At 37.8% G+C, this 26613-nt stretch overlaps 1 protein-coding gene across 2 annotated transcripts; it reads left to right on the top strand.

Annotated features, from left to right (window-relative positions):
* The first annotated feature begins 246 nt into the window (after positions 1–246).
* nptnb (neuroplastin b) lies at positions 247–26611 on the top strand. 2 transcript variants are annotated; one of them, XM_085450741.1, is made up of 9 exons: positions 247–883; positions 11430–11777; positions 16179–16353; positions 17411–17505; positions 20406–20539; positions 20913–21186; positions 25173–25194; positions 25303–25376; positions 25469–26611. In XM_085450741.1, the coding sequence occupies exons 1-8, from the start codon at positions 808–810 to the stop codon at positions 25361–25363; spliced, it is 1185 nt and encodes a 394-aa protein (XP_085306867.1). In that variant the 5' UTR covers positions 247–807; the 3' UTR covers positions 25364–25376; positions 25469–26611. The 2 variants fall into 2 exon arrangements, with proteins under 2 accessions (XP_085306867.1, XP_085306875.1); XM_085450749.1 differs by lacking the exon at positions 11430–11777 and having other exon boundaries at positions 248–883.
* Positions 26612–26613: the final 2 nt, after the last annotated feature.

Here is a 26613-nt window from a genome sequence, read left to right as displayed (position 1 = left end):
GGAGACGTTAATTTTGCAAGAGTTGTGGAACAGAGTTAGGGAATCATTTAGATTCAGACTGTAAAACAGTTATAGAAATAACTCTGAGAGGGACAAACATCCATTTCTAATGAGACACTATGAACACGAGCACCTGTCATCTCATAGAAATAATAATAATAATAAACTGTAATGGCTAAAGAGGCACATAATTACTGTCTGAGTTGCCAACACCATCAATTAGCTACATAGGATGTGATTTTGTGTATTCGTTCACGGTCATAAGCGCACTGGGCACGCGCAGCCTGTCGTTGCTGTCGTCGGTGTCCTACCAGCATCTGTTCCTCTTTTGGTATTAAAAATAGACCGGTGCTGATAACAGACTTATGTTTCGACTGCATCATTTGCCGTCGGGAATCTTTTGTGCGCTACTTTCATTTTAATCACCGAGCCGTGACCGCGAGAGCGCAAATGCGCATCGGTCTGCGCATCTTTGAATCTTCAGAACCACACTGTGGACAATCTCCCTGACATCCAAAGACCTCTCCCCCGCAATCCTACGAGGCTTCTTCGCCGTTTATGGCCGCACATCGGCATCCCTGAGCCGCCGGCCTCGTTCCGGACCTTTCACTCATCGCTGCTCTCAAAAGCTCTCAGAATCAGGGAGACATTTCTACACCAAATTGAAACCGTCCTCGGCTGGCTATTTTTAAAGAACCCGGTGCGATGCTGGGCCCGTCTCTCTAGATCTTGTGATCACTAGCCTGCACGATCTCTCCTCCCACATTCGTCCGATCAAGACCCCGGTACTCTGATCGAGCCCCAACGATGCATCGTAACGCAGTGATGCTGGCTGTGGTCCTTTTGGGGAACTTGATGCTACCTTTCATCTCTGCTCAAAACGGTAAGCAAACAGCTGTGACCATGACATTACTGTTACCATCGCATTGAGGGAAAGTGACTTGGCTTGTGTGAGGACGCGGAGGGAATTGTTTCTAAAGAGGATTTTGAGACCGCGTTAAAGCCATAGTTTCACACCAAGACTGCAATTAGACAGCAACATATATAATTTACTTAATGCCACGTTAACAAACACAAATACGACTGTGTTGACGTTTTTACAATGTTATTTATTGCTGTATTGAGTTTTGTTGGCGTGTTTGTAGGAATAATTTACTGTCGCAGATTATGCTGTGGAATACTAGTAAGTTTTTTTTTAGTTTTTTTTTTTTTACTAAGGTCTAAGATTTGCAGTTTACCTTCACTGCCCACATGAGGTAGTAACCTATGGCTGTCAGTTTTAAGTTTGTTTAGTCAAAGGGGGAATTGGTAGTAAGAGTATGTCAGGCAAGACTAACATGCTCTGGATGCTGATCAAGTGACATTGTCAGCAGCAAACACAGGCAAAAGATTCACCTGATGTGTCTTGTAAACACTACAAATACCAGGCCCTTCAGTGTCAAAGATGTGACTGAGCTTCTGATTGACTGAAACTGTTCTGTGTTATTCCACATTTTTTTTGCCATGCCAGCATAAATGATCATTTCTTGTGCAAATAATTCTGTCTGTGGGAAATTCTATAGTAAAACAAATAACAGTCCCATTTTTTAACATCAGATCTCCTACCAGATAGCCACAGTAAAATAAATAAATAAAAGTATTTGGCTGATAAGTATCATTTACGAAGAGATGAAAGGATACTTATTTGGCAGTTTTTGAAAAAATCAGTGTCTGTTAATCATAATAAAACTAGCATGACTTGGTTTAAACAAATGTCAGCAACATGCTGTTGGGTGTTCCAGGCTGTCGTCCTCTGATGCAGCATGTCCTGACTCCAAATTCTGTTGAATCACATCACCCAGAGGGTCTCACATATCAGCAGCCATTCATGAAATCAAGGTGGAGTCTTTATATTTTTAATGTTTTTAATGTTTAAGTATTTCTTTAGTAAGCGTGATTATGAAGACAGCATTAAGATGATATACTTCTGGAAACAAAGTGTTTAATCTCATAACTGACTCTTTTACGAATCTGATGTAGCCACATGTCAGAACCCACGTGCTCACAAACGAGTGACACTTAATCTGCTATCACAGAAAACTGTGGCAGAGAATTATGATGCATACTCATAATTTTAATGCTTAACGTCCACCTCGGCTTTGCTGCGGGGGATAATCGAACACCCACTATGCAAGAATTAATATAACATGTGTTTAGATGGTTGTTTGAGAACACTGTGAAAATTCCAGCTCTGTGGTTGCTAATTTTGCAAGTATTTCAGATCGAACATTTTCAACATTAGCTTAGTCTAATCAACATGGGAATAACAGCTTGCACTATTTTTATATAATACAAACAACAAAAATGCTAAAATAAATAAAGTGCTGCAACAAAAATCATGATAGTTTAAAAAAGTGCAAAAACAACCTATGTTTATTTAGCTTGGGGTGGACAGGAGACTCAAATACCAACATAGTTATATAACAAAATTATTACTCAAATTCTTGTCTTTCTTTATTGTTAATTTCTTTGAAGTGCCTGAAGTGAGTGTGCATACTGTGAGGCATTCTCTCATCTCGCTATCTGGAAAATCAAATACACAATAATTCCTCTATTGTTTGACAAAGCTCAAGTAATGTCTTTCCAGACACTTCCTCTGGTCTCTGCCCAGTTTTATTACCCACTCACTGAGGTCCAGTTCACACTACAGAAACACTCACACACACAATAACATCCAGTGGTCAGTGAGAGGCAGAGCTATGCCACTCAGGCTGTCTGTTTCATCTGTATTATGTAGAAATCACAGGTTTGGTAAGTGCAGTGATAAACTACTGTTAATACCAAAGGTAATATTTGCTCACATTGCATGCAAAGGCCATTTAATTTCTCTCACACAGTTCAGATTTAGGGTAATCGGTGCATGGCTTCTTATGCAATCCGAAATTTTCCTGTGATATTACAGAGTTCAGACAGTGATGTGGGGACAATAATAATTATAAGTGCATGAGATGTAATCACTGTATCTAGGAAGCAGAGGGAATTCAAGTCATTTCCTCATTCCCTGGGAAAAGTAGGCCCACATAGGTGCACAGTTTCTGTGACAGAAATTTGGAGGGACTGTAAATAGCATCCGTCCATTCTGCCTCGTTTCTATTTTTACCACCGAGACACAGCACTGAGAACTGTGGCTTTAAGGTCCTTTTGTGAAAGTGAATCCATTAACTCTTAATGGATGGCCTCCTTGTGCACAGCTGCCCGGCCCTCTAAAGAATCACTAGGTGGCTGTGGACTATTTAAGCTGAGAGATGATGTGATCTTGATGCAAAGAAGGTACTGGCTGTTGAGAAGGTAACTAGAGCTGACCTAAGGAAATGCCTTTGCCTCTTACATAATTTCCCCCTACGAATCACGTAGTCTACTCTTTTTTTGTTTTGTTTTTGCATCATCTGTGTTTGCATGAATCAAAACGTGGAGAAGGCATACTAAGATATTTTAAATAATGAACTGATATTATCACTTACATGTTCAAATGTAAACACTGTTTTCTGTCATTGAGGGGCTCAGTTAAGACTGAGCATATATGGCATCGAAGATGGCTTCTTCTTTGGGGTTTACTATCTACGTACAAAGATAGGAATGCTGACAAGCCACACCTAAATGCATTCCAACATGTAAGCAACAACCCTCTCAAAAAATGTAATAATAGTTTTCTTTGTCAATAAGTGACCTTCTTTTTCTGCTTTATGTCACTTAGGCATTATCTTCATCTGAAGCAAACAAAGCATTTTAAGATGGTTCATTTGTGAGTCTGGAAAATATGCTGTGGGACGGAAGCCAAACTCGTACACTGAGTCATGCCTGCCCACTGTGAAATGTGATATGGCCTGTAGTGATTAGGAGCACCATTGCACTTTATTAAACACATTGCAGGCATACAAAATAATGATGCACATCTGTAACACACACTGTGATTAAAAAAGAACAAAACAAAAAAAAACCCCAACATATATATATATATATATATGTGTATATATATATATATATATATATATATATATATATATATATATATATATATATATATATAAAAACACCCAGCACGCCCCTGCGGGCGGTTTATCCTTCAAGCTCGGGTCCTCTACCAGAGGCCTGGGAGCTTGAGGGTCCTGCGCAGTATCTTAGCTGTTCCCAGGACTGCGCTCTTCTGGACAGAGATCTCCGATGATCTCCGATATATATATATATATATATATATATATATATATATATATATATATATATATATATATATATACATATACCACCCTGCTGTGCATTCAGATTCACTCCTGGCATTTCCGCAGTTTAGCTTCTGGCCTCTGATACTTACTGGTCTCGTAGCTGGGAACAACCCCAGCTATGTGTGCTGCACAAGGACTCAGGGTCAGAGAGAATATTCAATTAGGATGTTACTTTGATTTATGTGGAGCCAAACTTTCTAATGGGCATGAGTGTTTTTCAAGTGATATAGCACAACAGAAAACCTATTAGCTGATTTTCAGCTCACATTTATCGTGACAATAGTTCTAACTAAAAGTACAGTAGGAGACTTGGGAATAGCATTTGTCACCTTGTGTGGTAGACAGTACTTTGAGCACACTAGTGTAGTTCTTATTTCTGGAATTATTGTATTGTTACATCAAATAATTTAAACTCCCTTGCTTTCACTTTTGAGCAGAAGTAGGAAGTGTTTAGTGGTTTTATGGGATTAAAGAATTTTTACCCCCCGCACAAGGTTTATTGGGATTTAAATCTCATTAAACTGTTGCCTCTCGTCTGTGATCCCAATATCAGATTCAAGTGTTACCAGTAGAACTGAAATGGTGAGCCTGAGGCCTACCTTTTCTGAAAACCTAGCTTGCAAGTTTTAATTACAATTATATGTGAGTCAGAAAACATGTATTCTATAACTTGTATACTTTTTACTCAGAAATATGTGAACACTGAAAGAATTTTATTAGCATTTATACATCTTTTTATTCCAGATGTTAGTCCTGACCCTCTAGTAGCTATATACATTTCATGCATATATTCATTTTGGCATATATTAATATTTTAGAGACTCTGAAGCTTTAGTGAAGTGGTTTTAAGAGTAATTCTGTTTACTCTACTGAAGCATCCACAACCAATTAGCAATAGATTTCATATGTAGTAGTTATTTTACCAGACTCGATGTACAGAATTAATATTTGGGTTTTAGCTTTGATTTTCTAACAACCAAGCTTTTTAATGCCATATATTTGCAACAATGATAAAAACAGTTAAGTTTCAGTACTGCTCTTTTCTCAAACATGCTTCTAGCGTTTTAAAGATGAGTTTCATACATACACCACTTCGTGTTTGGTAGGTATTTAAAGCAGGACAACTTTTAGAAGTGGTTACTAGTGATGTAATATGCTGGTCATTTGGTAGGCGTTAGTGTTCAGAAACATGGAATTAGGGTTAATTAAAGTTTTAATGATCTCAGTGAAAAAATACATTCATAAAACCGATCCCATATGTATGTGGAGTCCTCAAATGTAAAGACACTGTTGCTGATCTAGGCATATGGAACTTACGCAATATCATGAGTCCATCTGCTAAGCTGTTATTAATGTTATATCTACAGCAGTCAAGAATAGCCTCTGTGCTGCAAATTTTAGTACCAGGGGATACTATCATTATCAGCTTTTACAATAAAACTGACTACAAGGCATTTCTTTGCTCCACTGAACTTAGGTAAAGTGTTGAAATATGCACCAACGTGAACTGGTGACTTAATTTCAGTTGGGGCCTGAATGGGATACTTCCCGTTTGTCTTGTTAAATGATTTATTCTAAATAGTGACTTTATCTAAATATGCACAAACTCACAGACCTGTATTTGATGTTTTTTTTAAATATATTTCTCCATTGCTTATGCTCCATGTTGTGTCCTGCACTTTATTTTAGCTCTGCGTTTTGTAAAACAGTTTTTTTCATTCATCCTACTAGATACCCAAAGCACATAGAAGCTCTTACTTAAGCCTAATCTGATGATCTCTGATGATTGCGTACAGAATTTGCTTGACAAATAGATTCCTGATCTTCCTCACTTGTTTTGTGGCACCTGTGAGGGCAGAACATGTTACAGTTTTATGATTATTTTTGATATTTGGAGATTGGTGACCTTAGCTCACTCTGAGGACGGCTAATCCTCAAATCACCCTGAAATCATATCTAGATTTTCTTTAAAAACTGGTGTTTAGATGATATATTCACACAGTTTTTTAAAATGAAAAAGTGAAAATCAAAATAAGTTATAATGTGACAAACCCAAGAAGTTTCCTGAACTTTAAAAATCCCCTTTTAGGCCACTATTGTGAAAGTTTTCAAGCATAACTGACAGGGGATTTCTAAAAATCACCCCGCAGTTCTTCAGCTGAGACACCTGAGTTAGAAAACACAAACACTGCAGTTGTCTTTACTCGCGAGGACGGTCATAGAGCGCTCGTACTCCAGACTCGCGCTGTATTACTGTCTGTGTTTTTTATTTATACAAGCTTGTGTGTGTGTACAAAGATCACAAAGTTATTCTAAGAACTCAGAGCTGAGGTTCCCCTTTTCTAAGTCTGCATGTTCTTATAAAAGAGGACGGTGTTAGTTGCTTATCACACAAGAGTTCATGTCAAAAGTCACATAGACATTTGCCTAGTCATCAATAAAAGAACACATTTCATGAAGCTGATCACACTATATACAATTTTCTTTTAACAATAACAAAGACAACCAAATACAAACACTGGGCAAAACTATGACACATTTCAAATGACCTGTATATATATATATATATATATATATATATATTTGTCACAGCATCAATTATGTAAAACAAAGTGCTCTCACATTCACAAACTTAAACGCTTGCAAATACACACACGCACACACATTATACATAACTAGTTCATTGGCCCTAGGGGGTTTCCTACCCTGTGCTTTCTCTGTCTGTGTTGTGGGACTGTGGACGGGGATCCAGGTTGTAGGCAGGCAGCTGACTCACTCTCAGGCTGCATGGCGGTGGTGTGGGGCTTGTTGTCAGTTCTCAGGGGAGCTTTCTTCTCTACCTGCATGAAAAGAGCATGTAGGCTTTAATAACTGTGACTTCCATTCAGCTTTAGACAGAGCGTGTTACAGACGACTGTAGGTTATTTTGCGATAGTACTGTACAAATGTCAAATGGAGGTTAAGTAAGCTAAAACATTTGACACTGTAGTTCTATGACATGACGGGTTTCATTATTTTTTTTAGTTTGGGATCATTTAAACCATTCAATCATATAAGATTTTGACTTTCCTGATTAAATGAGTAGAATTTGAGGTAATAAAGGTTGTCACAATAACAAACTTTATTTTCCCTGAAGGAAAAAAAAGAATATTTCGACATAGTATCAATTCATATTATTGCCCTGGTCATCCATGCCCACCTGCAGTGGTTCCACTCCCCATCAGTGAGCCCATTCCACAGTTTGAGTCCCACTGCTCATATTTGTTTCATTTAATGTAGTTTTCCTTTGAGGGTATAGCATATAAAAACATCCACAGCTGACTTTGCTGCTGAAAAGCAGACAGCTTAGGTTGTAGCCAGTTATGTCAGTTCAGCCATTTTGTTGGCTTTATAATTTGCAAAAAAGAAAAGAAATTGCAGGTACTGTTATAATGCACAACAACCTGATAAGACATTGGTGTGGGTAAGGGGAGATTGACTGAAATTAGTCACATTTAGCAACAGAGCACGTGAAAATGTACTGTGGTACATGAAAGTATAACTGTAACACAGATACCATCTCAGTTTTCGGAGCTATCTTTAAAACCTACAGACAGAATGTAAATGATACTCTAAAGATTTTTGGAGTAAACATTTCTGCAGTCTCTGCAGACCTTTCAAGTGCCTGAAATATAAGCAGAGCCTTTATTTGCATGCCTTCAGTAGCTGATGAGCAGCATACAGGATCTCTCCTCACAGACGAGTCTACTTCTTGTTAGACTTTTTTGATAGATCATTCCAGATGTCAGGCTGTTATCTACACCATGTTATATTCTGTTTTTTATTTGCATACACTGTGCACAAACAGCAAATCTGACTTTCTAATGTGATGCAAGTTCACCAAGTCCCTTGCACCAAAGTTTGTTTTCAATATTGTGTATTTTGAGGAATTAGACCACACCCAACCTCAGGCAGTATTTGTGTATAATGCATAAAATTAATTTAGACTTATTTTATTCATAAGTTTTGCAATTCTAATGTTGTTTGACTTAACATTAATAAATAACGGTTAAAAAGTTAAGTCATTTCCACATAACTGCAGTTCACACTCTCAGTTTTATATTGTTGGAACTTTAATGTATGTGCATTTTATTTTTAGTTGTGGACAGGCAGAAGTATAAATTTGAAATCATATCCCCCCAGGCTCTCAGCACCTACTTAGTAATATAAATACTGGTTATTATTACATGACTACAACAAAAATGGAATCAGCTTTGCAAAATGTGTTTATCACCAAGCTATCACCAAGCTGCTGAGATCATTCCACCAGTCATACCACCATTCTCTGTCACTTCTCGTCTCCCAACATGATTTGAAATGAATAAGTACCAGCTGGCTGCTTTGCGTTTTGTTTTCACTGCCAGTGTAAGCTCCTTGTTTAAACAACTTGAAAATTGGTCTGCTCATTGGCCTGGTGTTTGTGTAGTTTGTTTCTATGAGTATTTCTCCAGAGTCTCCCTGGGCTTGAATTTAAATTGAGTCGTCAGTTTCTTTACACCTTGGAGGACATTCATTATGTTTTTTTGTTTTTTTTGAGTAGTTATACTGTAATTTTGTGATCTCATGCATGGATGACTCTAGTTGTATGTGTCATGTGACACAGCCGGTTACTGAGAGTGAGATAGTAAGTGTTCAGTTATACTGAAATATTGCTTTAAATGTGTAGGTGGAAAGGCTAGGATTCACCCTGTGGGATAATGTGGTGAGCTTGATGGGCCCAGATGTTTCCAGAGAAAAGAAACAAATGCTAATTACTCTGCATATCTCTAGGCATTGCACATAGTTGTTGCACCTAATATCCCCAGACACATCTCTAGCAGGAAGACTGCATTTTTTTAAAGATTTTTGCTAAATTCTCTTCAAAAATTGTATTTTCTATTAGAAATGTTATTTTCGCTTGGCTTTATGTAACCAGGGAGTTGTTGGGTAGCACCCTTGAAATCATTTCATTAAATTAAATTAATAATTTCTTAAAACATTGATAATTTTTCCTTTAAACTAACAGCCCTGAAAAATGCTTTGTGTTTTGGCATTATACAAATGGACTTTTTACTCATTCACCTGTTAGTTAAACCTTAAATCAAATATTTTAAATGAAATATTAGTGGATTTATTGTGGGGGTGAATACTGCAGTTACACTCCTTCCTTGGGCTTCTACAAGCTTATCTGTTCGTGCGCCTAAGATACATAACTTTGAGGAGGACAGACAGATCTAGGAGGGCCTGTAAGCCATTGTATTTAGACACAACAAACAGTCTAGCACTCGGGAGACCTAAGGCTTTTCATTCCCATTTCCTGTAACAGAATTGAGGGCAGTGTTAAGGCAGCGTATTTTTCTAATGATTTAAGCACGTGTGGTTTACAGCTGACAAAGCTATAGGGCCAGCAGAGAACAGTGTCTGTGGCCCAGGTGATTTGTCATTAAATCGGGTTCATTAAGTTTGCCAGTGTTTTGCTGGGCTAACTACTGACATGGAACAGGGTTGTGAATCAGGCACAGATCCATGCCTATGGATGCCATGGGTGGATTATGGAATTTTTTGTGAAATTCACCATATTTCATGTTTCGTATATAACACACAAAGACAGTCAGGCAGTCTGTCTGAGCGGCAGACTTGGGAGATCGCATACCAGTATTGGAGAGATGAGGGCATATTCAAGTTTCACATTACGATGGAAAAGCTAGTTGAACTCAGACTGTGTTATACCACTGTGACCATATGTGAATTTTGAAAACCTGCTCTTAAAGTCTAGCTTATCCAAAATGTAAGCAGCCTGACCTAATTTCTAGCATTAGCAGGAAGAGCTGATATGGATGAAAAGAGATTATAATGCATACATACAGTTACATTTATTTAGGACAATTTTGGTGAAGTACTTTACATAGGCAATATGAAAATTGACAAAGGCAGATCTTTTATTTATTACTTTCCATGCTAAATGTTTACAAAATACAAAAAAAAAATCATTTCATTTACAAGCATTAGTGCTTGTTGCATTGCTAAGAGTGGAGCACACACAATCTGACGTATATTCAATTTCCTCCTACAGTTCAGTGGCATACATGTTTTGTGAACTGGTGTAAATACCCTCTGAGTGTGAAAGGGGGTGTGAATATGTTTGTCTGTCTCTATGTGTTAGCCCTGTGACAGACTGGCTGCACCTCACCTCTCAGCCAACATGTGCTGGGATAGACTCCAGCAACCTATGATCCTAAAAAAAAGATCAGTGATTTTGGAAAACAAATCGATGGTTATAGGAAACTGATATTTTTATTTATTCATGATACTTGTCTAACTAACGAGCTAAAATCTTTGTTGGAGGTAATAACTGCATGCAACGGTTAAATCTCCAATATTTTGTTATTTCGTTTGAGAGTTCAACAGTTAAATATCATTTCTTCCTCTGACAGGGTGGCATGAAAAGTGAGTTCAAGGTAAACCTTTCTTGATCATTGCGTTTGAAAAATCTGTTTTGGATTTGTTACAGTGTTTGCATTCAGTAGTACCAAATACATATAACATGATATTTTCACCTTAATGTTGTCAAATAGGTGTGATGCCCTGACTACTAGGACACAATAGCTGAAAATAGAGTTAGGTCATTGTTCAATTGGCAAACAAGCCATTAAAAAAACGATTAAGGTACATGGCACTAGGTGAACAGTTCCCCTTCTCTATATTCTTGTGTCTATGGACTGCATTTAATGTACTGATGTTGTCTTTTTGTTCAAGAATATACACATGAAAGGTACATCCCATATCTTCGTATGGTTACGTGTGAAAGAGACAAAAAGAAAAGGCAAACAAGATATCAAGCACTATTTGCAGCTGGCACTGTTTTGCGACTGGTTGACTATGACTTTGTGTGACAGTTGGCCTTAAGTGGGCCAGGGAACCTTGACGTTGAATGGACTGGATTTACAGAATCATTAACCTTTTTTTTAACCTATCAATAATTTCAGGCTTGCTGCTTTTTGATTTGCCTTTAATCATCCTCTCTTTTGTTTATATGTTCTCTGATCCTATTAATTTCCTTCTCTTTTCCTTGGCCTTTCCATGCCTTCCTTCTGCTCTAACCCTCTTCTACCCTTTCCTTCCCTGCCATCCTGATACGCTTTTCCTCTCTAGCTGGGTTTGTCAAGTCTCCACTCTCAGAGACTAAGCTTACAGGAGACACCTTTGAGCTGTACTGCGAGGTGGTCGGTTACCCCACTCCAGAGATCCAGTGGTGGTATGCTGAGGTCAACCGAGCTGACTCCTTCAAGCAGCTGTGGGACGGAGCCCGCAAACGTCGGGTATCTATCAACACAGCCTACGGCACCAATGGAGTCAGTGTGCTCGGTATCACACGCCTCACACTGGAGGACTCTGGGACCTATGAATGTCGGGCAAGCAACGACCCCAGGCGCAATGACCTCCGACAAAACCCAGCCATCACTTGGATCCGCGCCCAGGCCACCATTTCGGTGCTACAGAGTGAGTGGTCTATGTCCCATAGTATCTAGATGGTCAACAAACTACAAATCCCCACTCCCAACCACTCAAGGCTGTTAAAACCTCTCAAGAGCTCACCCTCACTGCAACAGTCACTGGCCAGGCTTGAAAAAAATGAAAAAAAAAAACAACATTATTCAAATTCCTTTCTTAACTTGATTTATAACTTTCTAACTCTTAACAGAAAAAAAATTTTCAAATTGTATAAATGGCTTTCTTTTTGTGTTTTGTTTTCATTAATATTAAATTAGATTTGGTAAATATTTCTGTTCTCTTTCTGTTCACTAGATTCCCTGTCTTTCCAAAATCCATTGAGCATCTTGTTGTAAATAACCACAAACCCAGGAACTTTACCCAGTCTCAATCTGCATTTTCTTCTTTCTACCCGCAGCAAACCTTTGTTCTTACTGTCTCATTTGTCCTTTTACAATATTTTGATCATTATCTATTTCTCTGTATCCTAATTCCGACCCATTTCCTATTCCTAAATTTATTTGTGATACTTATTGCTTTAACATTAAGCTGTGTCTCTTACATTGTGTGGCTTGTTTTGTTTACTTCAAAGACCTGCCTGCTAAATGCAGTGGAAATCTAGCGGTGCTTTGAAGTAATGGTGCTTTTCTTTTGGCTTTCTCACTCTGGGCACGGTGCAAATGGGACTGAAAGAAGACACAAGGAGGGCTCTGCTAAGGTGTAAAACAGTGATTCCTGCTGTCAACTCCTTCCTGATAAAAGCAAACATTTTCTGCTTTCAAATTTGTGTGTGGTAATCCAATAAAGGATGGAAATGTAAGGGAGCTGTGCATGTCTCTCTCCAGATGAGACAGACTTAACTTGTACACAACAGCCCCTCTGGACCTCCCTGTGCAATGTGTTACCTTGTGCCTTCTCAGCCATGAAGAGTGTGACTGTGAATCAGTAATGACATTATATCCTTTAACCCTCTACTCAATTCACTCAAACAGTCATACAAACTGAGTTTTAACTGGACCCTTCTATCCTGTGCATGCTTCAGTGCTCTGCCCACTAGAGCACAGGGACATGTGGAATGTTGTTAGTCACAGTGAAGCTATCGGAAAAGTTTAGATGAGTCTGATTTTTGCTGGCTCTTCTGATTGGACTGACATATTTTGATTCACGTGTGAGTGCTATTTGTTAGGATTGGGGCTGATCTAATTTACGCCCTCATTCAAAATGGTGAAAAGGGCACTAGGGTTGTGGTTAGCAGTTCACTTGGGTTATTTGCATGTTATTTTCTCTCCAAATCCTTCAGGTCCTAAATATATTCTGTCATTACTGAGGAGTAAATGTTTTATCCATATACATGTAGTATGCAAATATTACATGTATATTACAGGCTATACATTATAGCCTAGCAATAGTTTGTCATTCAGGAAATGTGCAACAGTCTGGTTGTCTTGTTTATTTTGGTCCCTTTTTCCCTTAATTTACTTTGTTAATGTGCATCACTCCAGAGAATATGCCAAAAAGATCTAAATATGTAAATATATATGCAGTATTTGATTTCAGCTACAAGGCTTTTTTTAATTACTGAAAAAAACGAAATCTACTGCAGATACATTTGTTATTGTGTATGTGCCTAATTAACATGTGTTTAAAGTGATACTGTACCCAAAGCTATGAAACACTCAAATATTTTTTGGGTTCATAACAAATGAATAGCCATTTGGGAAATATTGATGCCACCCATGTGACTATGATGAATGCTACAGCCAGTTAGCTTAGCTTCAAATGGAAACAAAAGCAGAAAGGCTAAAGCTGACACCTGCTTCCAAGTTCACATAAAAAGGCAGTAACTGCAACCTCATCAATTAACTGAGTGTGTTTACAAAACTAGTTATTGGTAGATAATCTTTATGCTTGGCAGCTGTCTGTAGCTTCATATATTTTACACCAACATGAAAGTGGTTTGTATATTCTCATTTGATTCTCAATGAGAAAGCGAATGAGTATATATCCCAAAATGCTGTTCTTTAACTGTGACTTACATTGCAATTCATGTAACTTACAAACCCAATAGTAAAGTTTGTCACATTGGGAAAAATATCAGAATATCTGGAACCCCCCCCCGCACACACACACACACGCCAAAATATGGCTAAATACATCAGTTTTGCATTATAAAGGACTTACTCTGCTGGAGTGGCTTGAGCATAAAAGCTGCATAAAAATACTTTTTTGTTTTTATAATTTTGACCACTACCAATTCAAATTAAAGTTTTTTTTTTCCTCTAAAAAAACAAAACAAAATACAAAACATAAATCTTTTCCATAGCATTTCAACGGTTGAGTGTTTCATACTCAGATAGCTTCACATAGATCTTGTGTGGAGTATCACTAAAGCTAACTACACACAACAAATCTCACTGGATTTTGAGCGCAGACATACTGTACACCCAGAAAGCAAGGTAGCATCCTAACTGTCATAATGGTACGAATTGCAAAGAGATATTATTATTGTTATTATTATTATTATTATTGTTATTGAGTTCTTAAGAGCATTTAGCTCCACCACATGCTCAGAATGTGGTTTTCCTTGACGGTGCACCTTTCCTGTTTTAATATGCTACAAAGAAGTTATGAGGCCTGCCCTGCTCTTTAAAATGACACAACACAACTGTGACACAGCCACTGCTAAGTTGATTAGTATGTCTAAGCTGTTAAGATTATTTGATTTAATAAATCTTGGCAAACTCCAAAGCTACTTAAAAATTAAAACAGATCTGTCAAGTATCTGCCAATCAGTTTGATCTAACCATCCAACCTCAAAGTAGCACTGTATTAGAGTAGCTGCCAGAGGAAAAGACTAGGTTTTGTGATTTGGTTACATTCTGGTATGACAATATATTATCCAGTAGTTACCAGATTTTAAGTAGTGACAAGGTGTCCTACAAACAACCTCTGGTTAAATTGCCTGTGGACCATTGTGCTGTGTTTGCTAAATGTTAATTTATGTACCTCATGTTGTGCGTTTGTACGCATGACTCGAACATACTATTAATAGTTCATGTGGCTCTGCTTGGTGGGGGAGAGAGAGAGATAAGGGGGGAGGGGAGAGACTTCCCCTTAGCTATTGAGTGTACAGGATTACAGCAAGAGGGTACCACAAATGCTAACAGAAGTCAATTGCTAGTCTCAGTAGCCCTTCTTTCCCCTCTCTCTCCTTTTGCCTTGCTAGTGGCCTTGCAGAAGCAGCCAGTAGTAGGATTATGATGCTTCTCCTCTCTGCTCCTCCCCTCGGGGGCTCCATTGTTGCCATGGTTGGCCAGCCCGGGAGGAGGAGGAGGAGGGGCAGTGGAGAGGAAGCTTCTCGCTCACTACTCAAGGCAGAGCAAAGGGCACCTCGCTCTCAGATGACACCTTCCCTGATTGTCCTTGAAGAATTGACCCTGGTATTGTTTGGTAACCAGTGTGGTTAGCTATTTAAACGTCTACATATACATTCAGCTCCATAATGTCAAAAGGTCTGTTCACTTATGTAAATTATTATCTCCGATGTCTCATTTGTAAGACTGTAGATCACAATTAACTGAAAAATGTGGCCTCATGTCATATGTTACACTTCCATAATTAAGCATATATGGTTAATGCAAACCATCTAATTATGTATATATTTTTTCCTGTGGATATGGGTTAGGTTACAAGCTCAGCAAAGTTTAAGAGGCTAATAGCTGCAACAGCTCTTAAAAAAACAGTCATACTAAGGGTTACCTCTAGAAAAAGTCAAGTTTAAGAATAGGTTAATCATGAAGCACAAACAGTTTATAACACTACTGGCCCGAGAACACTCACTGTCGATCATTAATCTGATTTTTTTTTTCAGTGATGAAGTGTCTAAACTTTTGTGCAATGCACAAGTTATGTTTTGTGATTACATGCTGGTTATGATTGAGGCCCCTGATCATCAGGTACATATAATGTGATGATGTTTTCAGACAAGTTGGCAGTAGTTTAATCAGGAATTTGGGTGGTACACCATCCAGCTTTATAATTAACCTTACTGCAGATGTCAGTTAAAACGTGTCCGTGTTAGTAGAACACAGTGTGAGAGCCACAATTCAAATTTTACCTTGGTAGATCAGTTAAGCCTTCATTTTACTGCTTAAAACAAATGAAACATTCAGGTAGTACTGTGGATAATTGCTATACACAAGATTAATATTATACGCAGAGCATCCTGGTGGTTTCATGTCCTATTATGCTTTTTGTTTATTTGTTATGTGAACTTCACTTCATAGACACCCTCCTACACAGATCATATAAAAACAGAATACAGCCTACAGCAAGTACAGCATGGGAGGAAGGATAGAAACAGATTTGAGCCTTATGTTCTGGGATAAGGTTTGACTCTCTGTCTTCCAGAACCAAAGATCAATGCCTCTGATCAGACCATCTTAACAGCAGACACCTCTAGTAAACAAGTTATCCTGCAGTGTAACCTCACCACTGCCCATACACGCCACAAGGAAAGCTTCTGGATGAAAAATGGACAGGATATCCCCAACACACGGACGGAACAGAAGGACACAATATACAGGTGACACAAAGATTTTCCTCCTAGTTCCAAGTTGGACGTGCAGCGTAGGAGAGAATAGGTAATGAGATTAAGTGATTTCGTTAATGTAAAGTAAATGAGAATTCACCTACAAATTATCTAAATGATTCATGTAACCTGAAGGTTATTATTCCAGTAAAAACAGTGCCAAGTTAATCTCGCCTTGTCATATTTGTCTCTGTAGGGGACTTGAGCAGTGCTTGAAGAGCAGCACCTTGCAAAGCCAAAGTCTTACGCTAATTAGGGTCTAAGCCTGAAAGGTGACTGTTGTACAGAGTTTCAGTTGTAAACCACAGTGTAGTGACATTTCCTGTCCTACAAAAAACAGTCAGTGTGACTGTTTGTGATGAGTTTCTGTGGAAAAAGAAGAGACAGGAACTACATTAAAATTAAAATGTACATACAGTCTTACTCAAAAATACAAAGAGACAGTATTAATTATTCTCAATTTAACTTGAGAATCCAGGTAATTCAGACTTCTGTATGTGCTTGTTTTCAAATATTTTACAATTACTTATTGAAACCTGGGTTGAAATTCATTTCTGACTTCCCATTTAAAGCTTATCACTGCGTTAAACCAATCTTAAATCATATCTCTTCGTTTATTTAGAAATGAAAAAGTGAAACCTTTATTATAGCCTAAAGTACCAACTAGTTGTTGCTTCCTGTTGTCACACAGTATAATCATTGGAGCACAAAGCTAGTCGCCCCCAAAGACATACCACAGACTCTCTCTAGCCACAAGATAAGACCAATTGGTCACTTCCTTGTCACATTACATCAGTAATACACTGAAGAGTACAGCTAAAATGCCTATGGTGCCCTTCTCTGCAGTATGCAGAGCTGCTGTTCCGTAATATAACAGCATAATGCCAACATTTGTCTCCAATGGCCTTCTGGGCTTTTACTGCTGGAGTTCAGTAAACTAATTATTAAAGTTAACCTGGAATTATTTTACATTACTTGACTGCTTACTGGTAAGTTACTGGTAAGTGACTGGTGGTATGGAATAATTGGTTTTGTTATATTTTTGTTGCAGAATCAACAAGCCGCGTGCTGACGATTCTGGGGAATACATGTGTGTTTACACATTTGACACGGCACCAAATGCCAACGCTACGATTGAAGTAAAAGGTATGATTTCTACATGTCATAAAACAAGTCAGTAAGACAAGAATAAGATTGCTTGATGTTAGCAAACATGATATGATTGAATAATGTTAGCTGACTTCCTCCCTGGTGTATTCAGATTTTGAGAAAGCACTGACATTTTAGCTCACTGCATGATGACATGGTAATGCCATTTGTGGTTTCCCATTGAGAGATGGGGGAGTGAATGTAACCTAAAAACATTAACCACCTAAAGCTCTGTAAAGAGAGCCCAAGTTTACGAAGGTGTTTGCATTCATCCAGTGCAGTCGTGATGACAGGGAGTATTCCTGAGGCTGCTGTCAGTCTTGGCTTTCACTGAGACAACACTCTAGAAAAATGGACAGGCACTGCACATGCTCTCCAAAACATGCAAATCACAAAGCCCACTTGGAGGCATCCTTATATACAGTTCACTAAAAAACTGGTTAATATTATTGTTTTTTTTTTGTTTGTTTTGAGGGTTTTTTTTTGGATGGAATCAACAGTAGAGAAAATTATGAAAATGAACTAGGTCATTAGACGTAACAGCAGGAAAGCTAACCAGAGAACAACTGTGTTGCTTTCATTCAAGCTGACAGTGAAGCCATCAACTTGAATAAAGGATTGAGTAAGGGCAAGTGAAACCCTCTTCAAGAGAAGCTTGCCTGTGTGTAGTGCTTAAGCCAATTTGCTGTGGCATGGCTATGGTGCATACTGAGCATGCCCTGCCTCTTACTCTGTGGCTGTCTTAAAGCGCTGCCTGATTGCATAACATGGATGATGACCGTGTGTGTTCTGCTTGCACTGGATCGTGAGATGATGGGACACATCACTATTCAAACTGAAGTGTCCTAGCCATCACTGGACTGCAGGCCTCTGACTTTTGAAGCTTGCTATCTGTCCTGGAAGAAAAATCAGTGGGCTGATGAAAAGACTTCATCATATGCTCATTATTATTATTTTTTCCATTCAATTTTCAGATATATCTTAAACAGCCAAACATTTTGGTGTCCAGTGTGAGTACCATTGCTGGATAAAGAATTTTCTTCAGTTCTTAACTGTTTTTGTGATTTTCTAGAGGTGTTTGAGATCTCTTGTGACCCAGGTAGCAAGCCCACTGTTAAGCAAGCCAGCTTTGCACTGCACTACTGGCAGCAGTTCACTGAGATCCCTCGCCTACAGTGTCCTTGGCACACTCATCCTTGCAGGACTCAGCTCAGAGGCAACAGATGGAGGGTTCTGTGATGTTGTAGGATTAAGGCTCTGAATCCGGTCCCAGCCATCTCTGTGGCAGGAGTAGAGTTTATTGTCTGTGACACTAAGCTTACCACAGATACATATTTGGTACCTCGTATTTCACAAATTTCCTTAAATTCTAAGCACATTTCTCCTATGAAATGTCTTAATTTGAATCCTGATCCCTTTCCTCAAGAGAAATTGACAATGCAGAAATCGAGAGTCACAATCTGTGCTGTAGGTAAAATTATAATTAGAAAGCGAACTAAAGAAAGATTTAAAACTATTTAACATCTACTATCCTGACCAACTTTTAACATTTTTCTATGACCTTGCTCTTTCTAACACAGACCTCTCGCGTTCATGTGTTACCTGTGTCTAGCACACAGAGATTAATAATCACAGTCAGGAGTGTGAAATGGAGGTTTCTGTCTGTTTTTGCACCACTCCGAGGGCTGTCTCTGTGCTGTCAGTCACTGACATAATACAGTCAGGATAAGGCACAAATGAGCATAACCACTCCCCTGCTGAGGGAGCACGTGTGCTCCATAATTAGAGTGGGATGATGTCACAGAAGAGCTCAGACCCCTCCTGCTCCATCCATGCGCAGCTGAAAAATGCTCACTCCAGGCCTCTCTTATCCTGCTTAATTGCATGGAAGGAATCATTGTAATTTTTGAGGATTAGTGAAAGAAAAAAAAGGAACAGCTATTTTCTTGATGCTGTGGAGAGTTAAAAGGAGAGTTCATGTTTCACCTTTTAGAAAGACTTCTTTTCATATATCAGTATGACTTGGCACGTGTTGCAGTGCTTTATGGCATATGCCTGAATTTATTAAGCTCATAACCCCTGTTTAATTTTCATTATCAGTTAATTCATTAGTCAGAGCCAATTTGCACATTTTTTTGTGGAATTCACTGAAGAGTTTTTTGAATGGAAACATCTGGAGGCACTCATATCATACTGATAACCCTGTTCCTTTATGAATTATATCCTACTGCTTTTTATCTGCTCCAATGTGATATTCTCTAATGCGTGTTTGGGAGTAGAGTACATGCTTACAAAATAACTAAACATCAAAAATGGCACTTCTTGATAAAAGCTGTATTTCTTTGCAAACCTCTATTCTACTGAGTGAAATGCTATTTTGCACATAGGGTTTATTTTATTGCAATGTTTGCCCAGCTGAAGAGTCACAGGTGGTTAGTTTGTTTCCATATTTAGGCTGAAAGGGTGTGAGATACATTTTCCAGTGTCTTAACAACATTTTTAATCATAAAAAAATCTAAATCCACAACGTTTTGATTGCATGGCAATGTTGTGTATGAAAAAAAAAAAGAGTAATCAAAAGAGTTAACTGGCAAATATATTGCAGATAACCATTTACCTTAGCATACCAGATCAACCGCTACTTAAGGAGAAAAATGCAAGCTTGAAATGTAAAATACAAAGTGATGTAAGACTTTTTTTCCCCAAATGTCTTCCTGTAATCTTTCAGAAAATTTCAGAAGAAACTGAAGGAATTAATCCAATCTTAGAGTACACTAGCCTCTAAATACCCAAATAGGAATCTATGTAATCCTCATTTATGCCATCTGGTAGAGGTTTAAATGTTGCATTGAATGTCTTACATCAATATTGTTTTTTAATTTATATGACCTTTTCAGCAAAACCGGATATCACTGGCCACAAGCGAAGTGAAAACAAAAATGAGGGGGAGAATGCAACGCTTTACTGCAAGTCTGTCGGTTACCCACATCCCACCTGGACATGGCGTAAGATGGATGGAAAATCCCCAATGGTATATAAATATATGTATACATATATATTGCATCTTTATAAAAATGATATATTTTTTGGACAGAGAGAGGGAAGGGACATGTAGCAAAGGGTCCCAGGTCGGATTTCAACCCAGGCCGCCGCTCTCCAGCCATGGAGCGTGTGGTTGCCTGCGGACCCACTGAGCTAAACTGGCATCGCTATATATTGCATAATTTTTAAAATGATAAAAATTGACTGAGAAACAGACCGACAGGTTTAAGAACGATGAGAAAGTTATTATAAATATAATATAAATGCAAATATATAAAGGTACAACAGGTATGCACGATAGGTAGGTTTTTGGACGTGCTTGCAGTTCAACTAAATTAAATGGTCATTATGTTTCAATGCAGGAGCTTGACAACTCGACTGGACGAATCTTCATCACCAATAGAGACAATTACACAGAGCTCAACATACTAAACCTGGATATTAACACGGATCCTGGAATATATGAATGCAATGCCACTAATGCAATTGGAAATAATGCTCAGACTACAATTCTTCGAGTCCGCAGCCATCTTGCACCACTTTGGCCTTTTCTGGGTGTTCTGGCAGAAATTATAATCCTAGTAGTCATCATCGTTGTGTATGAGAAACGCAAGAGGCCAGACGACATCATCGATGGTAAGACAACATTTGCTTTTCTAATGGCAGTAAGAATCCATAAGTAACTAGTAATATAGATACCGCATTATTTACATTCACAGTGCAACTCTGCAATTTAAAACCTGTGAGACATTTGTGTTGTTGCTTTAAAAATACCAGTAAATCAGAAGATCAGTAAAATTTCCCCATATATTTTAAGAAATGTAAAATAGTTCAGATTTTTTCAAATTCAAATTTTATTTGTCACACACACACAACCACACACAGTATGACATGGGGGTGAAATGCTTGTAGCTGTACAATGCCCGACCATTAAATGACAGAAGAAAAGTTTTACAATATTTACAATTTACTACAAAATTTACAAATTAACTTAGGAATTTACAGTAAAGAATGTGCAAATAGTAGAAGAGATTATGAATTATAGGATTATAGGAAATGTGTGGTGGCGCGTGTGGTGATGTGTGTGAGAGTCCAGTCTTATAGTGACGTGTGTGGGAGAGTCCAGTCCTACACCTGGTTCAGGGCCCGAATAGCCTGGGGGAAGAAGCTCCTCCTCATTCTCTCTGTTTTGGCCTTAAGGGAGCGGAAGTGCTTCCCAGACCTCAACAGTGAGAAGAGTCCATTGTTGGGATGGGAGAGGTCCATCATAATCTTCCTAGCTTTGGACTTGCACCGCTTGGTGCAAATGGACAGCAGGTCAGGGATCTCTGATTGAATGATGCGTGAATGATTGAATGAGTTGCAATAGGGTCAAAAGTCATCGACAATGGATTGCACCCAATTTTAAGTTACTGGAACAAGGAGACTTTCAAACATGATGTTGCATTTGCTGTCAGATGGGATCTAGAGTGGCCAGCTGATTTGCCTCCTTGCTCTTGAGTGGTGTAACAAACGGAGAATGGAAGAACATATAAGGATTATATTAAGTTGGCACATGGAAATATGGCATAAATCCACATGTAAACAACAGAGGGGGGGCAGAGGGAGGGCACAACTCACTTCAGATAGTTGGCTATTAGTGTACTGTTCTCATGGCAAACATTTGCTTGTGAAGGCAGAATACAGGAGTTCATAAACATGTAAGGTAATCAATCCATTATCAGTCCCACAGTATATCTTAACTGGTTAATTCTTGTCCCCTTCCCCTTCTTTCCAAATGGCAACATAATCTAAATGGGTGGTAAGTGAGAGATCCTGCATGACATTTTTTTTGTCATTTTGAATGTTTTTACAAGCCTACTGTCCATCCCAAAATATCATGATGCTTGATGCAGTTTTGAAATTTTACCACAGTCAGTGAAGTTGAACTTATACAAAGTCATGGTAAAATAAAATAAACAGATAAATAAGTCTTATCCATTTCCATTAGGCTTTTTAGTTCGACAGGCAACAATTCTTTTTTAATGGATATGGAATCTGTTTTGTATGTCTCTAAAGAGCAATTATTTGTAATCAAAGTAAAAGCCCAATCAGAATGATTGGAATCATACAATGTACATTACAAGCATATCTAAACAATTTATATATAGCCAAGTTTGAATGTTGTACTATCAAACAAAAGACTATTATGCGTATGTCTGGTGTGGTGTGGAAAATTTAATTCCACACCATATATATATATATATATATATATAGATAGTACCCCATAAATAAGATAATTTGAAATAAAAAAAAAAGCTTCTCCTGTTTCAGCTGACAGGCAGAACTGCTTGATGATAATTTGTCAAGATGACAAAGTCTGCAAAGCTCAAAGGGATCTTCAGTCACCACGGGTTCTGTCTGACCTCTACTCATGTAGATTTGTCTTCTTTTCATTTTTAAATAAGGCAAGAACACAAAAAAAGTTCAATGCCTCAACAGTTTCCCTGTTTATGTGAATCAAACCAGCTGGGTACCCCAGTTCTATGTTACACACAGACTAAACAAATATTGCTTCTGGGTACATCCCACTTTTTATTGACATAGTATGAACAAAATTAGATTTACCAAATAAAATGTGCAAGCAATAGTTAGAAAATAAGCCAACTTGATTAAATTTACATATATTAAAGTGTTTTTCAAAGTCTTGATTCTGTGAAGACAAAGTCACATAGAAAGTGTTGTGTGACAGGCTTATGTATTAATCCTTAGATGGGGTCCAAAACAGTATTTGTTGATGCATTTAAGAATATTTTTTTATGTCTCAGTTGCATATATAAAAATAACCAAATGTTTTAAAATGACATACTATTAGGAGTTTATTTATTTAACAAACTAGAATCTGTTATATTGTGCTTAGTAATTAGAGAAGTAGAAAAAGCACGAAAATATTTCATTTTCCTAAAGTACAAACTCATAGCACATAAGAGATATGCAACTAAACCACAAGTCTAAGTAAGCTCTGTGCACAGCCTCTAGTTTGGTTTCATCTACTGGAAAATGAAGCGATTAAGGTAGATTATATTTGCCATGTTTATGCCATTCAAATCAGGAATGAGGACTTCCAGCTCACGATACACAGCCTTTTCTAAAATCTCCTTTTAGCATCCCATATTCCCAGAGGTTGCACACAGACAGGTTTTGGCCCCTGTCTGTGTGCATTATGAATTCTGGTCTCTTGATGGCTGAGCAGTTTGAACACTTTTTTCACTACACAGCCAAAGGCTCTGATGCAGGCTGACATTTCTATCCTATGTTTCGAAACCAGCTGCTAAAATTACAGATTATGCTGTGTGATTATTTGCTAAATAACAGCCCACTTTATGTCACGAAACAAATGTTGTGATATGAACCCATATCTATTTTCTTAGGTTTAAAAATGACACTTCAACTTCCACTTCAACAGACTTGATGTGTTACCATGATTATTAATCTCACACAGTAAAAATCTGTCATTTGTTATTGCATTTGTGCTTGCAAAGCTGTAATAGTAAACATAGCTTTTGTGGTGTATACATATGAGGTGTTAAAACAGTGTTATATGCTGGCAGTTGTTCCTCCTTTAAGTACTCCCAGAACCATGTTGTTGTCTAACATTAGATCTGCCATAATTTGCTCCATTTTAATGCCATGGAATGTTGCTAATGCTGCTAATCTCAGACTTATAACTGCATGGAAAATCTCTCACTGTGACTGGCTACTTACCTGTTAACACATTTCATCTGAATGCAAAGCACCAACCCCAAGGCTGTGGAACTAACTTTTCACTCAACCCAAATTATTTTTCACAAGTTCCTCTTCTTTTGGTATTTTTTATTGTTACAATGTGGTCTACTTTACTATGTTTTACTGCACTGCCTTAAAATGAATTTTGGCAATTTTGTATGACTGACACAATTATTTTACAAAAATATATACTGCCATAAAATCTATGTTCTACTTCTTGGATTGGATAGACTCTCTATATGCTGACAGACGGGTTAAAGAAGGCGCATGATTTTTCTTTTTGCCAAATCAGCTACACTATCACGCTCATGTACCAGGCCCCTTCAAAATCACTATGAAATCGCTGAGTGTAATTAAAAGATGGCTTTAAGTGAGCCATCTGCAATCCTCCTACACATATGCTTAGCCTGAGATGAACAGGAACCCCATGAGATTCAGATGGCGTGTGAGGTTAAGTTTACAGTGTTGGGTGTTAAAGATGCTCTTTAAGGGGCAATTCCTTGGTTTTAATTCACATTTCAGTTTTGCTACTTCAATTATGTCATTGCTGACCAAGCACACATTAATGTCCAGAAACACTTTTAATGTAAGAAGCTACTTATTGCACAAAGCATATACATGCATATGAAATTCAAGCAGTTAAGCAGGTGATGCCCATATCTAACTTTCAGTGTCTTATCAGTGCATGATTCTGTCATAAAGGCTTTTAGCTGTCTTCCTGCATTTTCTGAACTTTTAACATTTTTTTTTTACTATAGCGATATGAAGAAACATGCCAGTTTTTTTGTTTTTGTTTTGATCTCGCATTTAACTTCTCTGTGCCATTTTTGTCTTCTTCTCTCCTCTACCCCTCAAAGATGATGAACCAGTTGGGCAAATGTAAGTAAACAAGTATCTTTATTGCCACAAATATAATTCATATGGGGATACTGTGATCTGCATGCCCATTACCTTTATGCCACTAAATTGTAAGTGCTTCTTTCCTAGGAAAACAAATTCAACAAACAACCACAAGGACAAAAACATTCGCCAGAGGAATACGAAATAAGCAATTTACTCAAGTAAGACACTGTTGTAGAGGATTGGGGCTAAATATAGAACCCACTGTGAGGATTATCCATAGTCACGCCTTCTCTTGAATTTCTCTCCGCAGATGAGATGGCTAAACTGCATTTTTTTGACTACGTGAAGGTGTCAGAGGTGGATGGAGCTCTGGGCAGTTTTGAAAAAAGCATATCTTGTCTCATTTTATGAGAAACAATATCAGCATAACACTGGCAACAAAAAGAACATAATGGCTGTCTTAAGCATGCCTTATTCAGTCTTAAGTGGAGATTTCAGGATGAAGAATAATGACTAAAACCACCACAGAGGTGTACACATTTTTAATGTGCTGTTGATGTCTCCTTTCTTGATTTTATCATGTCCTCAAATGAGGTGATCCCTTTTGTATTACATATCATGTACAATGCATGCAAGATAATTACAACGCAATAGGATACTCAGAATAGACATTTTCTGTTGTTATCCCTCGTGTGGCTTTTTTGCATCCAAAATTACCTTTTTTATGGAGTCATCCTTGCATATACATATACACACACACATATATATATATATATATATATATATATATTTTATTCTTGAAAATTTGTACAGCATATCATGGTCATTTAACTATATTTGATTTGTGACAAGATGTCTACTTTTAACAGAACTTTTATTGTGAAGCAAGGGCTTCAATGTCTGAAGCAATGACTTCAATGACTGGCAGTATTTAAATTTAAATGAGAGTGCTTACAGAAAATGACTACTGTGTGTCTAACTATCTTAACAAAAATAATATACGTATTATTTTTATTTCCTTTCCAGAGTAACTTAGGTGTCTTGTATATGTTGAAGTATGAGTGTTCAAATGATAGGAAAGGTGTAAAAAAAAATATTTTTTTTATAATTCCCAATTTCATTAACTGATTTTTATTTTGTTCCTCTCTTTAACTGTATAGCATGGCTATAATCCTATGCAATATGTATTCTTAAATAGATATATGGAGGGCAGTTTGTTTTACTCAGTGAAGCTTTAATATTGTGGGATCACTTGGAAGCTGGCATAGCAAAATTCACTGCTGTAGCTGCATGACTCCTCTTTCAATACAATGTATCCATGTGTGGTGCAGTGGAAATGGACCTGCATTAAGGTGGGAACGAGGGACCAGAGTACATAGCCACGATCAAACATATAAGTGAGACCAATAGTTTTTTTTTCTTCTTTTTTTTAAATAAAAAATGTAAAAATGAATG

This window comes from Copadichromis virginalis, linkage group LG1 (assembly GCF_057382275.1).
Source record: "Copadichromis virginalis isolate Kocher_CV1m ecotype Utaka linkage group LG1, C_Virginalis_male_GT1.1, whole genome shotgun sequence".
NCBI lineage: Eukaryota > Metazoa > Chordata > Actinopteri > Cichliformes > Cichlidae > Copadichromis > Copadichromis virginalis.
The sequence above is the reverse complement of the archived record's forward strand: the minus strand, read 5'-3'. Positions and strand labels throughout refer to the sequence as shown.

Bases quoted from the DNA above. Each gene is read 5' to 3' on its own strand.
- nptnb (XM_085450741.1), top strand. From the start codon at position 808: ATGCATCGTAACGCAGTGATGCTGGCTGTGGTCCTTTTGGGGAACTTG. The intron at 17,506-20,405 runs GTATGATTTCTA...TGACCTTTTCAG, and splicing joins CGCTACGATTGAAGTAAAAG to CAAAACCGGATATCACTGGC. The intron at 25,195-25,302 runs GTAAGTAAACAA...CTTCTTTCCTAG, and splicing joins GATGAACCAGTTGGGCAAAT to GAAAACAAATTCAACAAACA.